This window comes from Nematolebias whitei, chromosome 8 (assembly GCF_014905685.2).
Source record: "Nematolebias whitei isolate Nwh7 chromosome 8, NemWhi1, whole genome shotgun sequence".
In the NCBI taxonomy this organism is placed as follows: Eukaryota; Metazoa; Chordata; class Actinopteri; order Cyprinodontiformes; family Rivulidae; genus Nematolebias; species Nematolebias whitei.
The window spans coordinates 32,546,903-32,562,568 of NC_056505.1; the positions used below are offsets into that span (position 1 = coordinate 32,546,903).

The window sequence follows — 15,666 nt, forward strand, 5'->3', positions numbered from 1 at the left end:
CCTCATAGTTTTCATGTGACGTATCCTCCGGGCACTTTTGTCGCCAATCTTTGCAGGTTGTAGTTGCAGACCTGGCTGAGTAAGTTCGTTTAGTTTTTTTTTTCTTTAAGTAAATTGCAATAGTTGTTTCATGCTGGGTTAGAGGATGTTACAACGGGGCAGACGGTTCGGCAAAGCGCAATTTTCACTTAATCCCAAAAAATCAGGAAATGCGAAGGACGTCAAACAGAGGAGCTGAGTGCAGAACGTCGTTGAGCCTGTCTTGAAAACATCAACCACAAGGATCCGCCCTCGAAGACATAAAAAATCTGAGCCATCACACTCAAATCATGGCAGCTACAGCTAAAGTGGCACTTCCGGTGTCAGCTGCCACGCTGCCTTCTGTGGCACCTGCCAGGGACTTTGTGACAGATGACACAGCTTCTGTGGCTGATTGAATATTGAATATGAACGTGAACAAGTTTATTTCAAACAAATCAATTGACCGAACTGTCTGAATTTCAGGCCAGGCAAGGGCTCAGGTTAGAAATGACAGCCCTGTCGCATGTGCACTTACTGACTTGTGTGACTCTGTAGTCTCACTAATTTGAGCATCAAGAGGGAACTGACACTTGAGTAATGTTTGCATTACTGCAGATTCTTATGACATAAGAATGTGAATTAATAAGCCACATCTCTGGAAGACCAGAGTACCAAAGTTGTTCACACTGTTACATGTGCTGCATGAGATGTGCGTGTGTGTTTGTTACAATGTGTTTATTATGTACCCCAATATTTGACAAGTTGCATGTAGAAGTCATTTTGATTAAAAGGCATAAGACAAATTGTCCATAGTTCTCATTGTGTTCAATTTCAACTAACTGTTTTGAATTTCTAATGATAAGCTTTTATCAGTCCCACCATTGACCAGGAAGCATACACCAACGTGCATATTTTGTGTTTTGTACATGTCAATAAAACACTAAATTGGTAAGTTGCCTAAGAACAACTACTACACCTAGGGGTTATTTATGCGCATTAGAATAATGCCTAGTAGAGGTGACTTTACAATGAAGATGTTTTTCAATATTGAATCAAAAATGGGGCAGCACAGTGGCGCAACTGGTAGAGCTGCTGCCTCTCAGCGAGCAGGTCCTTGGTTCAAACCCCGGGCCAGGGGCCTTTCTGGGTGGAGTTTGCATATTCTCTCCGTGCATGTGTGGGTTTTCTCCAGGTACTCCGGTTTCCTCCCACAGACCAAAAACATGCATGTTAGGCTGATTGGTAACTCTAAATTGTCCCTAGGTGTGAGTGAGAGAGTGAATGTTTGTTTGTGTCGTTTGTCTCTATATGTGGCCCTGTGATGGACTTGCAACCCGTCCAGGATGTCCCCCGCCCCTCGCACAGTGATAGCTGGACATGGGCACCAGCGACCCCCGTGACCCGAAATGGAATAAGCGGGTAAAGGTAATGGATGGATGGATGGAATCCAAAATGGAAATCAGAAAAGCCACTTTTACTAGTTGTTCTATATCGTCCACCAGGCGCTTACTCTCAGTTTTTGTCTGAATTCTCAGAATTATTAAATGACTTATTATTAAATACTGATAAAATCATCATAATGGGTGATTTCAATATTCATGTAGATGTTGAAAGTGATAGCTTAAGCATAGCCTTTAATAATTTAATAAATTAATTTGGTTTTACCCAAAACGTCCGCACATCTACTCATTCTTACCATCACACTCTTGATTTAGTTCTGACCTACGGTGTAGAGATTAAGGACTTGGTAATAGTTCCTCAAAATCCTATTCTGTCCAACCATTTGTTAATAACCTTTGAGTTTACATTAAATGACTACACAGTCACAGAGTAAATTTCATCTCAGCAGGTGCTTATCAGAAAATGCTGTAACCAAATTTAAACAATCTCTTCCATCAATGTTTTCCTCTGTTTTGCAGAGTAATGCATCAGAGAACAGTGACTTAGATCATCTAGTTGATCATCTTACAACTTCAATGCAAACTTCACTTGATAAAATTGCTCCACTGAAAAAGAAAGTAATCATTCAGAGGAAACTGGCTCCTTGGTTCAATTCTGAGTTACGTACTTTAAAGCAGGCATCTAGAAACCAGGAGAGAAAATGGCGCTCTACTAATGTTGAAGAATTTTATTTAACTTGGAAAGATAGTCTGCTAACATATAAAAAAGCTCTCCATAAAGCTAGAACTTTATATTACTCATCTTTAATAGAGGAGAATAAAAATAACCCTAGGTTTCTGTTTAGAACTATTGCTAGACTAATTAAAAGTCCCATTTCTGTTGAACCATGTATCCCTACAACTATACGTAGTGATGACTTCATGAGATTCTTTATAAATAAAATTATTCTCAGTGCTGCATTTGATACAGTTGATCACAATATTTTACTACAGAGGCTTGAATATGATATTAAGATTACAGGAACGGCTCTAAGATGGTTTAAATCATATCTATCTGATAGATTCCAGTTTGTAAATGTAAATAATAAATCTTCTTCATACACCAACGTTAGTCATGGAGTTCCTCAGGGCTCAGTGCTTGGGCCAATACTATTTACTTTATATATGCTTCCATTAGGTAAAGTTAATAAACAGAATGGGATAAATTTCCATTGTTATGCTGATGACACACAATTATATTTGTCCATTAAACCCAATGAATCCAATCAGTTACTTAGACTACAAGCACGTCTTAAAGACATAAAAACCTGGATGACCCTTAATTTTCTCCTGTTGAACACAGACAAGACTCAGGTTTTGGTCAACAGCACTCCACTTTCACTGAATAAAGTGTTAGTAAAGCGCTGTTTTCCCCTCCTCATCCGCCTGATGGTTTGCCAGAATCTCCTCGGAGCCAAATGGGAGTCATTATCCAGGGTGTCACCGAACTTCTCCCACATCCGAGCTTTTGCCTCAGCAACAGCCAAGGTTGCGGACCGTTTGGTACTCCGGTACTCCTCAGCTGCCTCCGGAGTTCCAACAGCCAACAAGGACCGATAGGACTGCTTCTTCAGCTTGACAGCCTCCCTAACCCAGGTTGTCCACCACCGAGTTCAAGGATGGACACTGTGAGAAGCACCAACAACCTTGCGGCCACACCTCAAGGAAGCCACTTCAACAACTGAGTCACAGAACATGGCCCACTCGGACTCAATGTTCCCTGCCTCAGCTGGGATGCAGATCTCCCAGAGGTGGGAGTTGAAGATCTTTCTGATATTTCTTCTGCCAGGCATTCCCAGCAAACCCTCATTACACGTTTGGGTCTACCGGGTCTGTCCGGCATCTTCCCCCACCATCTGATCCAACTCACTACCAGGTGGTGATCAGTTGACAGCTCAGCTCTTCTCTTCACCCGAGTGTCCAAAACAAATGGACGCAAATCAGATGACATGACTATGAAGTTTATCATTGATATACGACCTAGGGCGTCCTGGTGCCAAGTGCATGCATGGACACCCTTATGTTCGAACATGGTGTTTGTGATGGACAAACTATGACTATCACAAAAGTCCAACAACAGAACACCGCTCGGGTTCAGATCAGAGGCCGCTCCTCCCTGTCACACCCCTCCAGGTCATATTGTCATTACCCATGTGGGCACTGAAGTCGCCGAGCAGAATAAATGAGTCCCAAGATGGTGCACCTTCCAGCACCCCCGCCAAGGACTCTAAGAAGGCCGGATACCCTGAACCGCCATTCGGCACATAGGCACAGTCAGACTCCATCCACCCACCTGAAGGCACAGGGAAACTACCCTCTCACCTACCAGGGAAAACTCCAACACACAAGCACCAAGCCAGGGGGCTAAGAGTACCCACACCAGCTCGGCGCCTCTAACTTGGGCAACTCCAGAGTGGAATAAGGTCCAGCCCCTCTCAAGGAGATCAGTTCCAGAGCCCATGCTTTGCATTGAAGTAAGCCAAACTAAATCTAGTCGGTACGTCTCAACCTCGTGCACAAGCTCAGGCTCCTTCCCCATCAAAGAGGTCATGTCCCAAGAGCCACCTTTGGTAAGCCACAGACAGAACGCCAAGGCCCCCACCTTCGGCCAATGCCCATGGATTCATGCACCTGACTCATATGGGCCCTCCTGCAGGTGGTGGGCCACAAGAAGGCAAACCCATGTTGCTCATTCAGGCTGAGCCCGACTGGGCCCCATGGGTAGAGGCCCGGTCACCAGGCGCTCGCCGACGAGCCCCTCCCCCAGGCCTGTCTCCAGGGTGGGGTCCTGGTAATGCTGATTATTCATGCTGCTGATCTTTTGCCTTTATGCTGTTGTATTCATACCCACTGCTCACTACTACAGACTCATGTTCAGGTTGCTGTTAAATTTATTATTTTTTTCATTTATCCTTTATTTATACAGGTAAATATACCTGTATAAATCATTGACTCATTGAGTCCCGACAACTTATTTTCAAGAGAGACTCGTTTTTGGGAGCAAGTGGTGGGGGTTAAGGACCTTGCTCATGGGCCCAGAGTGGGGCAAATGAGGGTGGAGGCACATGTGGGTGTTTCACCTTTTCCACCCACATTTTGATGTTGACGGTACAGGGAGTCGAACCTGCGACTTTCCGATCACAGGCCCATCTTCACTAACCTCTGCGTCACCATTCCCCCAACTATACTGTGAATACCCCCCAAATATACCATATTATTTTACATTAGTGTCTAGCATATATCTTAGATATTTTAGCATTCGTTTAGCGTATATCTTAAATCCTTATGTACCGTTTATTTATATACTTTATATTTTTGCTATTTTTGGGTGTAACTGGGACCTTGAGTACAAAGTTTTGTTCCACCTCATGTACCACATGTGATGCAAATGACAATAAAGAACCTTCAACATTTTTATTTACAATTCTCATAACACATTTTTGTGTCACTTGTAAAGTCAGACAATATAAAAAATGAACAACATGCAGCAGGTAATGGAAAAAGAAAACTTCAGTCCATTCAGTCTTATAGTGCATATGGTATTTAAAAGTAATATGCACTTCTTTAAACATTTTTATAAACTGCTACTCATACTGAATGACAAAAGTAAGTAAAGTCTCCCCAGATCCACCATAAGTGTTGCCAAGTAGCCACCTAACATACACCTAAGTTCAACTATCAAAATGTGAACTATAAAAGCAATGATGCAAAAAGGACATTTTGACTGATCCTCTGAGGTTAATAATGACCTAATAATGGCCAGTTCAATGAAGTGTGCCCTTTCCAAATGTTAGGAATCTCAATCTTCTAAATGTAAATAATAAATGAAATGTCCAGATTAAGCTGGGGAAACTCCCTATTGTACGCAAGGCACCAACACAAGGCGATATATGTAACAAAGGCGGTAAAATGAGGAGTCTAACGTCACTGTCACTTGCCACCGTCATTTCTCTTTAGTCAAAGTTTCTCAGCATAAAACAAGAAAATAACACGTTAACTCCAGCATTCAAGGCACTTTCCTGCTTTACAGATGGGACTTTTTACATGAATGTTGTTTTAATGAATTGTAGGCATTCCAGTCTTTTAGGAGCACCTTTAATTCAACACAGCACCACAGTAAACGGCCATAAATCAATTTAGCGCCATTTCTATAAAGTAGAAGCTTAACGAATACAAGAACTTTTACGGGACTGTAGTGCAAAGTGACAACGGACTGAACGGATGAATATAATTTGGAGAAAAGTTGCTAAAATCTAGAACCTCAGGTTTTGCATCAGTCCGTAGCACCTCATTAAAAATAGATCGGTTACTGAGCTACATCTCTCTGTGGTTTCGTCGTGTGCTGCTGTGGTACGTCATCGGTAAACTGAGAACCGGCGCGCACATCAGAACACAAACAGCAATCAAGAGTAAACGTATACCACATTCATGATCAAACTCTGCTTGAAACTGAAGGCTCACAATGCGGTGTTGCCAAATAAAATGTAAAAATGGGCTAATTACTAACAGATCAACCACAAGGGAGGGAATAAACAAGATGTATCAAATGGTTGTAGACAGAAACGGCATAAAGATCAAGACGTGTAAGGGATTACTGACTTTAATAGCCAAGATTTTGATAGACTGAACAAATGGAAAAAGTAAATTAGGCAACATATTTTAGTATGAATACAGCATATGAAATTATGAAAATTGAACAAAGTTCCTAATGTAAAATATATTCTATCAAAAAGGAGGTTGGTCAAGTTCGTGATACACTATAAAAACAGATCTCTGTGACAAAAAGTGTCACCTAATGTCTAAAATGCTACATATTCTTCCATAACTAAAGATACTGAAAAATATTTAGATACGCTTGCTTTTCCATACATGAAACCCAGTCGTCACTTGTAAAAAAGGTACTTCAAAAGAAACACAGAAAACTGTAAATTATATTCTAAATAACCCAATTTACAGGACTTGTCCTGGGTGTTCTGTCTCCCCATCCAGAAGAGACAACAAGCACTCTTAGTGATCAAGCAGTAACTTGATAGTTTAACAAACTAAAACAACAAAAGACAAAAGCTTCAGTCAAAAATAACAGAAATTATGAAAACAAAGTCCCTCTGGGTCCCAGAGTCAAATGGATCCATGATTTCCAGTTTCAGCAGAGGTGGCTTCTTGTTTTTCTTGTTTAGTCACGTAAAAAAAAAAAAAAATCAAATTCTGTGCCCCCAAAATAAAGTTGTTTTTTTCTTCTATGAAAGTGTCATCCAGGAAATCTAACCACTGGAAGGTAATGGATCCAATTCTCCCTTCACATATTACAGCCCACCATTGTAGGCGTAGTCTGCTTTGTTGTGCATGATTAGTTTGTTGTCCACAAAGTAGAAACTATCTGATCTGGTCTCATAGGGGTGCTCCACCATTTGACGAACTGGAACAGGAGAGAGAGAAACAAAGATTTGACATGTAAGTTATTGAGTTTAAAAAAAGGTGACCCAACACTGAATGATGAGACGGATCAGAAAAACTCACTGAGGTCATCTGGAAGCTGTGGAAACTCATAAATGTGTTCGCACGTGTTGCGGCTGTTAGGTATGCAAAAGCCAAAGTCAAAGTCAAAGTTTTTGAGGAGGCGTCCCTGGAAGTAATGCCGCTCGATCATACGGAAGCTGTTAATGGGCTGGTCACCGACCGTGAACTCAACGCTGCAGTCAGGAAGGAGACGCAGTTTAACACAGACTGCGAGGAGACGGGTGAGGAGAAAACTTCGAAGGTAAAGAGTATCATTTACTCACGTTGCACCAACGGTGCGCAGCTTTAGGAAGGCTGGTGTGAACTGATACCTGACAAAACGGCCCGCGCTGGTGTCGACACCTCCACTCTCCTCCTCTTTCTCCACATGACCTAACACATAACACCATCAGCTCAATGCCATCAAGGTACTATGTGAACTACTGGCAAATCCAAAAAAAGAACTGTGGTCGTATTTAACAAATTATTATTCGACTCATCGTCAGCTACATTTCCTAAAAAAGCAGTGATTTAGCTTTGGTTTGAAGTAAAGTTTAAAAACTCAAATGAACTGACCGAACAGTTCTGAAGGAAACATTAACACTTGCAGATTTCACTTCATATTCTATTATACACAGTCACAGAAAAAGTACAATTTAAGAAGCTGCATCACAAATGTAAAGCCTAGCGTTCGTTAAATCAACGCAAATCGTTCGCCACCTTTCATGCCAAAGCCTAAACTAACATGGTGTTGGGAGTTGTTGATGAAAAGTTGGAGGGTTTCATTAAAAACTATCCAGCCGTTCACAAGATATTTCATTAGCATAATAATATTTTGGTTAACGTTCAACAAAAACAAGCTTAAAAAAATGAAGTAGCGAGGGGAAAAAATGAAATAAAGTAAAACGAGGTGTGTGATTCAGTTGCATTTAGCAGCAGTAATTGGAACTAATCGTTTCTCACACGGCTGAAATGTGGACGGCAAAGCTTCTGTTTGCTGAAGCATTTATTATTATCTTAAGGTCATGTGATCTTAAAATATTTAACCACATCATGCAGTAAAATTAAGCAAAACTGGAAACATCTTTACATCAGCATTGGACCCATCTGTGGCTCTGAACATTTTAGGTAGAATAAATATAAACGTAAACAAGAAAAGTAACCCAGACAGAACATGTTACTCAGGTTCCACTGGTCACAATGTATCTGACTGACCGCACAAAGCATCAAGGTTATGACTGAACAGCACAACTGTGTCTGAACACCACGCTGTCATTAAGAGGTTCTCAAAACTTACATTTAACCTACGCATCGCAGGAAGCGTCAATCATTTACTCACCGCTGTTTGGAGGTTTGGCGATCTCAAAAAGCACTGTCCCGGTCTCAAGGTCTCTGATTTTGAAGCGTGTGAAGTCAACGTTGTAGATGTTGTCCTCAGGTCTGCAAAGATAGTCTGAATCATAAAAGGAGAACTCAAGTTAGAAATACAAGCGGTGAACCAACTGACTGACAAGACAATTTCTCTTATTTTGTTAAACACGCTTTTTTTTTTTTTTTTTTTTACAAAGGTTTTTGGCACAAACCTTCACTGTGAACAGTTATGGGGCATTAAAACACAACAACACATTCCGTTTGTTTAAAAGCTTCTGTACCTTTCAGTAGTGAGGTTTTAGTTGAGGAGAAGGTACTGTAAGCAATACCAGCAATACCATTTTAACTGGTCCAGGAAACGGCCATAAACACGAGTCAGTAGGTGACGGTGTGGGTGAGTGGGGGTGAGTTAAAGCAGGCAGCTGCCAAAGGTAAGAACAACTCCAGGGGCGGCAAACTTACAAAGAGGACAAAAATCCAGATTAATTTTAGTCTTTTTTTTTTTTCTAACAATGGATTAACTGCTTGGCAAAGGCAAGGCTGTAGATGAACTGAATGAAAAAAATTGTTTTAGCAAAAAATAAAACTGGGTTATAACTGAAAAAAGAACAAACCCCCCATTTAAATTGGATTTAATGGAAGGAAATGGATAGAAAATTTGCAATTTGACAGAAAACAGGTCGCACCACTGCGATGCCATTTTGCAAAGGTTATGTATTTTTTCTGAACATGTCTAAGAGCCTTAAAAAAGCAAGGAGGACCATATCTGCAGAAAACTAGAACTTGTGCAGGAAAGTTGAAGATTGTGATCATTGCTGTAGCACATGCAAAAATACAAGAGTTACAGTTTGACAAACACAAAAGAAGAACCTTTTGTTTTCTTGTTAAAAGTTAGTGTATTTTTCCTCCATCCATCCATCCATCCATCCATCATCCATCCATCATCCATCCATCCATCCATCATGGATGATCTTGTTAATGCTGCTCAACCCACTGCTGCATTAATTTAAAAACATTTTGAAAAACACTTTTTTCCAACAAGTTCTGAAAAGTTTGTAGACCTAAACAAATAAAATCACAATCATATTATTAAAAACAGGGACCTGGCTATTAACTGGCAGCAGACCTTCTGTTTTGTTTACTGAATAAATGTTGGCCATAGTTGTGCCTGTTGCACAAATGAGTCCTGTTTGTGACATAGTTTTTATTGTCTTCGACTGGATCTAAACAATAAAAAACAGCACTACTTATTTAACCAATAATAAAATTCATTTGTACTCTGGACTTTAAAGAAGTTGACAGATAATGCTCACTTAGCACTAGCCACAGTTAGCTCACATTGTTGCCCATCACAGTGTAACTTCAACATCAATGCTAAGCTAAACACTATTAATGTTCACGCATTAGATACCTTCCGTGACATCCCGCAGCCCCAGGACTTGGTCCGGGGAAATATCTTTCCCTAAAGCCCGGAGTTCATCTTCTGTGACCACAGGCCACTTATCCGTATTGCTGCGCCTCGACTTCAGCTTCCTCAGCATTCCTGCAGCGGTCTTTCTGTCCCTGTGACTGGTCTCCAGGCCGCTGTCTGACTCCGTCTGCCTCTTGCTGACTGCCTGTGACGGTTTGTTTCGTGAACTGTTCATACCGCACACAGCAGCAACAAAGAGAGGAAGAGTTCGGGGGAATCTGAGAGAGAATTTTGACAAACTGCGGGTATAATTTCAAGATGGCGTGAAACGTATACCGAGGAAGAAAAGCTACATTGTGGTTGGCTGAGAGCGATGGAGGTTGTCATAGTTACCAAAAGGGTGTGAATGATTTAAGGCTTAGCTCCTCCCGTTTTTATTTAAGAGGCCTATTGTGTGTAAATTAAAATACTAACGCATGGTATTAGTCAAATAGAGAAAATTCGTCTTATGTGCCAGTTCCTCTGTCTGTGGAGAGAAACTAACTTTCAATATATTCTTTTTTAGGATAACAGCTCAGTACTGTATTGAAGACAATGACTAAATTGTGTTGCCCCGTTAGGATTTCAAGCGCACCCTGCGTCGACATTCACGTCCACCAGATGGCGCCAGCGTAAAAGTACGGGGGGAAGTTTTGTTGACGGAAGTTCCCACGAAGTAGAGATGGTACGGGTGAAGTCAAGGTAAAACATGTGCTCTTTGTAAGCCTTTATCTCTTGTTTTTTCCCTCTATTTGCGGTTCATTTGTGGTGTTCCTCGTCCTTCTGTCGGTAGATATTTGCTGTGCGAGGTGAATGTGAGTAACAGGAGCGACCTGCTGCTCCTGGATGACTGGGCAGTTAATGGGGCGGTGAGGGCAGCGGTGGCCTGCATGTACGGAGACTATGGAGCAGCTCTCTGCAGCATCCGATTCTACGGTAAGTCTTGGTGGGAAAAGTATTAATATCACCTCCTAGGATCAAATATATACATTAGCAGAACAAAACTCGGTTAAATATTGCATTATCTTTTTTTTCCGTTCAACCTTTATTTAGACAGGTTAATCCCATTGAGCCTCAGGGACTCATTCACAAGAGAGACCTGATTTCTTTAACAAAGAGTGATGACAACAGTGGATAACAACGGCAACAAAAGACAATCACAAAAGAGGCATACAAATTAAAAAAATTTTTTTTACTGACGTGTCTACAAACAAATGTTAAAAGTCTTATATTCAGATTCAGATGTTCAAAATGGTATTAAAACATTTCAGGTGAGGACGCTTTGTTCAAAAATACAATACATAGACTGCCCAAACCTGGACTGAAACAATTATTAGTAAAAGTACAATCCTTAACACACTATTTGTCAAACATTGATTCTGTGTGCGAAAGTTCAATAAGTCAAAATTTCTTTATTTGTCATTTGCACCCCGTGTGGTACATGTGGTGGAACGAAATTGTGTACACATGTTCCCAGTTACATCCAACAAAAGTATAAATTGTAAAGAAAAACAGTAAAAAGATCTAAGATATGAACTCAGTAATACGCTAAAGTAAGACAGCAACAAAAACAAACGGCAGCACGAACATGAGTCTGTGTGAGCAGATGAGTACGAATGAACACAGCAGCATGAGATCAGCAACATGGGTAATCAGCAGCACATATCAACAATCAAGTGGCATTACATTGATTTTTTTCACAGTGATTATCCTGGTTAGGGATTCATGAGTCTTAACAGCTTCAGGGTGGAAGCTGTTCCTTAGCTTCCACCCTGAAGCTGAAGCCTCAGTCTGCTGACTGAGGGGAGTGGGGCAAAAAGTGTGTGTGCTGGGTGAGTGGGGTCCTTCATGATGCAGGTGGCCCTCTTCCTGCATCTGGAGGTGTAGATGTCTGTGATGGTGGGGAGTCTGACTCCAACATCTTCTGTGCAGCCTTCACCACTCTCTGCAAAGCTTTTCTTTCTGCAGCTGTGCAGCCTCCATGCCACACGTTGATGCTGGAGCACAGGATGCTCTCCACTGCACACCTGTAGAAGGAGGTGAGGACTGAGCTTTCCAGACCAGCTCGTCTCATCCGCCTGAGGAAGTAGAGTCTCTGATGAGCTTTCTTGATCAGGCTGGTGGTGTTGTTGCTCCAGCTGAGATTGTCATTCAGGTGCACACCCAAGTACTTGTAGCTGGAGACTATTTCCACCACAGATCCTCCTATGTTTAGGGGGTGGGAGTAGGTGTGTTTGTTCCAATCTGAAGTCCACGACCATCTCCTTTGTCTTCTTCACATTGATGTGAAGGTTATTCTCTTTGCACCAGCTCTCCAGTTGTTCCACCTCTTGCCTGTAGCTGGACTCATCATTGTTTGTGGTGCATCCCACCACCGCTGTATCATCTGCAAACTTTACAATGTGACAGCCTGGATGGGTAGCTGCACAGTCATACGTGAGCAGAGTAAACAGGAGAGGGCTCAGCACACAGCCCTGAGGGGAGACAGTGCTGAGGGTTATGGTGGAGGAGGAGAAGTTGTGAAGCCTCATAGACTGCTGTCTGTTGGTTAAGAAGTCCAGGACCCAGTTGCAAATGGAGGGGCTTAGTCCTAGTGTGAATAGTTTGTCCACCAGGGTTTGGAGGGTCATGGTGTTGAAGGTAGACGTGAAGTCCACAAAGAGCATATGGATGTAGGAGTCCTTCTGCTCCAGGTGGGTGAGAGCAGTGTGGACCACAGAGGAGATGGTGTCTTCTGTTGATCAATTCTTGTGGTATGCAGACTGGTGAGGGTCCTCGTTGGTGTTGATGGTTGTTTTGATGTGGGTCAGGACCAGTTTTTCAAAGCATTTCGCGACTATCTGGGTGAGGGCTACTGGCTGATATAAGACCAGTCACTGCAGAGCTCTTTGGGACTGGGATGATGGAGGTGTTTTTCAGGCAGGTGGGAACTGTTTCCAGGGTGAGGGAGGAGTTAAAGATGTCGGCCAGCAATAAGTGGCAAATGTAATGTTTTTATTGAACCAGGTCAAGTTAATAAACTACAATAGTTAGACAGTTCTAATCTAGACAAAACTATTATAGACTCGAAGAAAAATATTAAAACTGATTTACTGATTTGTGAAATGTTTGTTCTATTTGTGAAATTTTCCCTTTTTAAATTTTTCACAATTAAAACAAAGGATTCATATATTAAACACTGCTTGCAAGTTGCTGACTTCAGTCTAGATTTAGTTTGGATTTGAAGAGTCTACTGTAGTTTTGAGGCCGGTTCCGGTGTTCAGATGGGGAAAAATAATTCAAATCACCCCTTTGGACTTTCACAAATAGAATAAATGTTTCACAAACCACAAAGTGTGTGTTTGATCCTGATTTTAGTATAGAATTATCTAGTCCAGGCATACACTCTGTGTGTATAGTCTTTTTTTATTAGAGCTGATCACAAATGGTACACACACAAATAAATCTAGGTGGAATAGAGTTTTCCTGAACTACCAATCAGAAGCTAACTTCAGCTTAGTTAAATGTGGTGAGATAAAATTGTTGTTCCCTGTCGTCTTGTCTCTTAATAAATAATATACAGTTCTTTTCTTATGCTGTGTGTGGTTGACTAACAGGCTTTTATGTATTTATTTCAGTTAAATACCTCAACGCACACACTGGAATAGTATTTCTACGTTTCCCCAAAAGATGCTACAAACTCCTCTGGTCTGCTTTACCTTTCATCACCAGCATTGAAACGCGACGGCAAACAATTCCATGTTTTCTAAACTGTTTGCACGTGGGAGGTAAGGGAAGCATAAAACCAGTTCATAAATCAAACACACGTTTGTAGCAGTATTGAATGCTACTTGTCATTCTCATCTAATTGGCTTTATTTTGTTTGCAGGGACTATTAGAACCTGTCAGAAGTTTTTGGTTCGATACAACACCCAACAGCTTCGTCGAATGCTCCCTAAATGTAAAAATGAAGGTGAGGGATAAAAACTGCGATGGATTCATACTAAACCCTCAGAGTTGAACACTTCTCTGTAATACTTTGACACTTTTACAGCTGAATGGGGCAGAATGTTTTGAACAGTTTCACTAAATGCTCTTTTTGAAATCTAAAGACTACAACGTAAACTTTCTGTGTAAAAATAAGAAGGTACTGTTTTTGTTCACAGAAGAAAAGCAGCAAGTCCGTCAAGCAATCCTGAGCTGCTGTTTACCAGGTGGAAATAAGGAGGAATTTGAAGAGGATGTGGAGAGTGAGGAAGATGAGGAACAGTGACTTCACAATGCTGTTTTTTTTTTGTTGTTGTTCGAATGCCTGAATGATGTTGTTTTTGTTACAAGACTGAACCCCCTGCCCCCAACTAAATAAAGCATTTTGCTGTTAAGTTTTATGGGTTGGTACATTTTCTTTCTAAAAGCTGTGAGAGTGTCTGAAACAAAGTGCTGGATGTTTATGGAAGATCTATTCATTTATTTATTAATTTTTATTTAACCAGGCAAATCCCATTAAGATCACAGATCTCTTTTGTAAGGGAGGTCTGGACCTGAAGGCAGACTAACATGCAGGTTTTTGGTCTGTGGGAGGAAACCGGAGATCCCGGAGTAAACCCATGCAAGCACGAGAAGAACATGCAAACTCCACACACAAAGACCCCAGGTCCAACCGGGGATTGAACCCAGGACCTTCTTGCTGTGACGCAACAGTGCTAACCACTGAGCCAAAGATGGAGGAAGCAGCAGTATAATCGTACTTGGGCTGTTCACTCCTGCTTTCCAAATTCAGATAGTTGTCATCTTGGATGGTATGAACGTTCTTGTCGCACATTTAAGTATGTTGTGGGCATGGAAAGTAGTTGGTAATAAAGTTTCAGACACTTATCGTCTTAAAATTAGTCTATAAATGAATCAAATTTCAACATGATGGTTGTCACGTGGTCTCGAATAAAGTAGAGCAGACTGGAGTTGAGACAGTTCTTAAAAATGGAGCTCAATGTTCTTTAAAAAAGCAATTGTTGATAATCAAAAATGGAGCTGCTTTAATGTTTCTAGTGCAGAATACAACTTTAGTTTCGAATTTAACACTTATTTTGGATTATTGTGCATTAATATTATGCTGTTATAAGGTGCATTTTGCATTGAAAATATGAATGTGCCTGTTTTTAGTGTTTTACCCTGTTTCATAATGTAGCTTGTTTAAATTTTGTTTTATACCTCTACTTTTATTTACTTTTCATTGTGTATGCCTTTTATGACTGTTTATTGTGTGTACCTCATCTGTTTTTTTTGTTGTTTTTTTTTGTCTAAAACAGGTCTCTCTGGAGAATGAGTCCTCGTGACTCAATGGGACTAACCTGTATAAATAAAGGTTGAATGAATAAGATAACTTTATCACACACTGGGGAAATAAACATATTGCAGTACAGCGTTGGACCATAAAAAACAAAAGTAAGCAGTAATATTTGTTTCTCAAAATTATTTTTGTGACTTTTCACTAAATGAATAAAATATTACTGTACTACATTTCCCAGAACGTCTCATCTGACCTTTATAGCGGCTCTGCTTCTTCTGTCAATAGCCGGAGCATGACTGGGTTAATGTGTGACAGCAAGGGAGGAAGGGACAACTCTTGAGACCTGAGCAAACCCGTAGAGTAATCAAGAACTATTGCACCAATAACAGTTGACAACATAAGCGTATAACAGATTTAGCAGTTAATATTCGGTATTTTCCAGATACTGTACTGTAACTGGATTTTTTTGTTATTGCACGCACCCCGCCTACTCGATGTACCGGTGTTTAAATGAGGCGGACCCATTTGCCTGGCTTTCTCGCTGGCTCTACAAATAACATCCGGGGCTCCCAGCTTCTTGTCTGGCGACCCGTCGCCATTAGTGCATGTTGTTTTTTTTTCGG

The 15,666-nt window shown here is 41.0% G+C and overlaps 2 protein-coding genes across 3 annotated transcripts; one reads left to right on the forward strand and one right to left on the reverse strand.

Moving 5' to 3' along the window:
• Window positions 1–6,673: 6,673 nt before the first annotated feature.
• Window positions 6,674–10,066, reverse strand: unc119.1 (unc-119 homolog 1). Its single transcript, XM_037681237.1, has 5 exons — window positions 9,739–10,066; window positions 8,296–8,409; window positions 7,241–7,349; window positions 6,978–7,150; window positions 6,674–6,876 (listed from the first exon to the last, which is right to left on the reverse strand). Exons 1-5 carry the CDS (start codon window positions 9,971–9,973, stop codon window positions 6,764–6,766), a joined length of 744 nt encoding a protein of 247 aa, XP_037537165.1. The 5' UTR covers window positions 9,974–10,066; the 3' UTR covers window positions 6,674–6,763.
• A 372-nt stretch (window positions 10,067–10,438) lies between these two features.
• On the forward strand, window positions 10,439–14,109 carry pop5 (POP5 homolog, ribonuclease P/MRP subunit). 2 transcript variants are annotated; one of them, XM_037681227.1, is made up of 5 exons: window positions 10,439–10,479; window positions 10,571–10,713; window positions 13,395–13,544; window positions 13,646–13,729; window positions 13,923–14,109. In XM_037681227.1, exons 1-5 carry the CDS (start codon window positions 10,460–10,462, stop codon window positions 14,027–14,029), a joined length of 504 nt encoding a protein of 167 aa, XP_037537155.1. In that variant the 5' UTR covers window positions 10,439–10,459; the 3' UTR covers window positions 14,030–14,109. The 2 variants fall into 2 exon arrangements, with proteins under 2 accessions (XP_037537155.1, XP_037537156.1); XM_037681228.1 differs by having other exon boundaries at window positions 13,926–14,109.
• The last annotated feature ends 1,557 nt before the right edge of the window (window positions 14,110–15,666 follow it).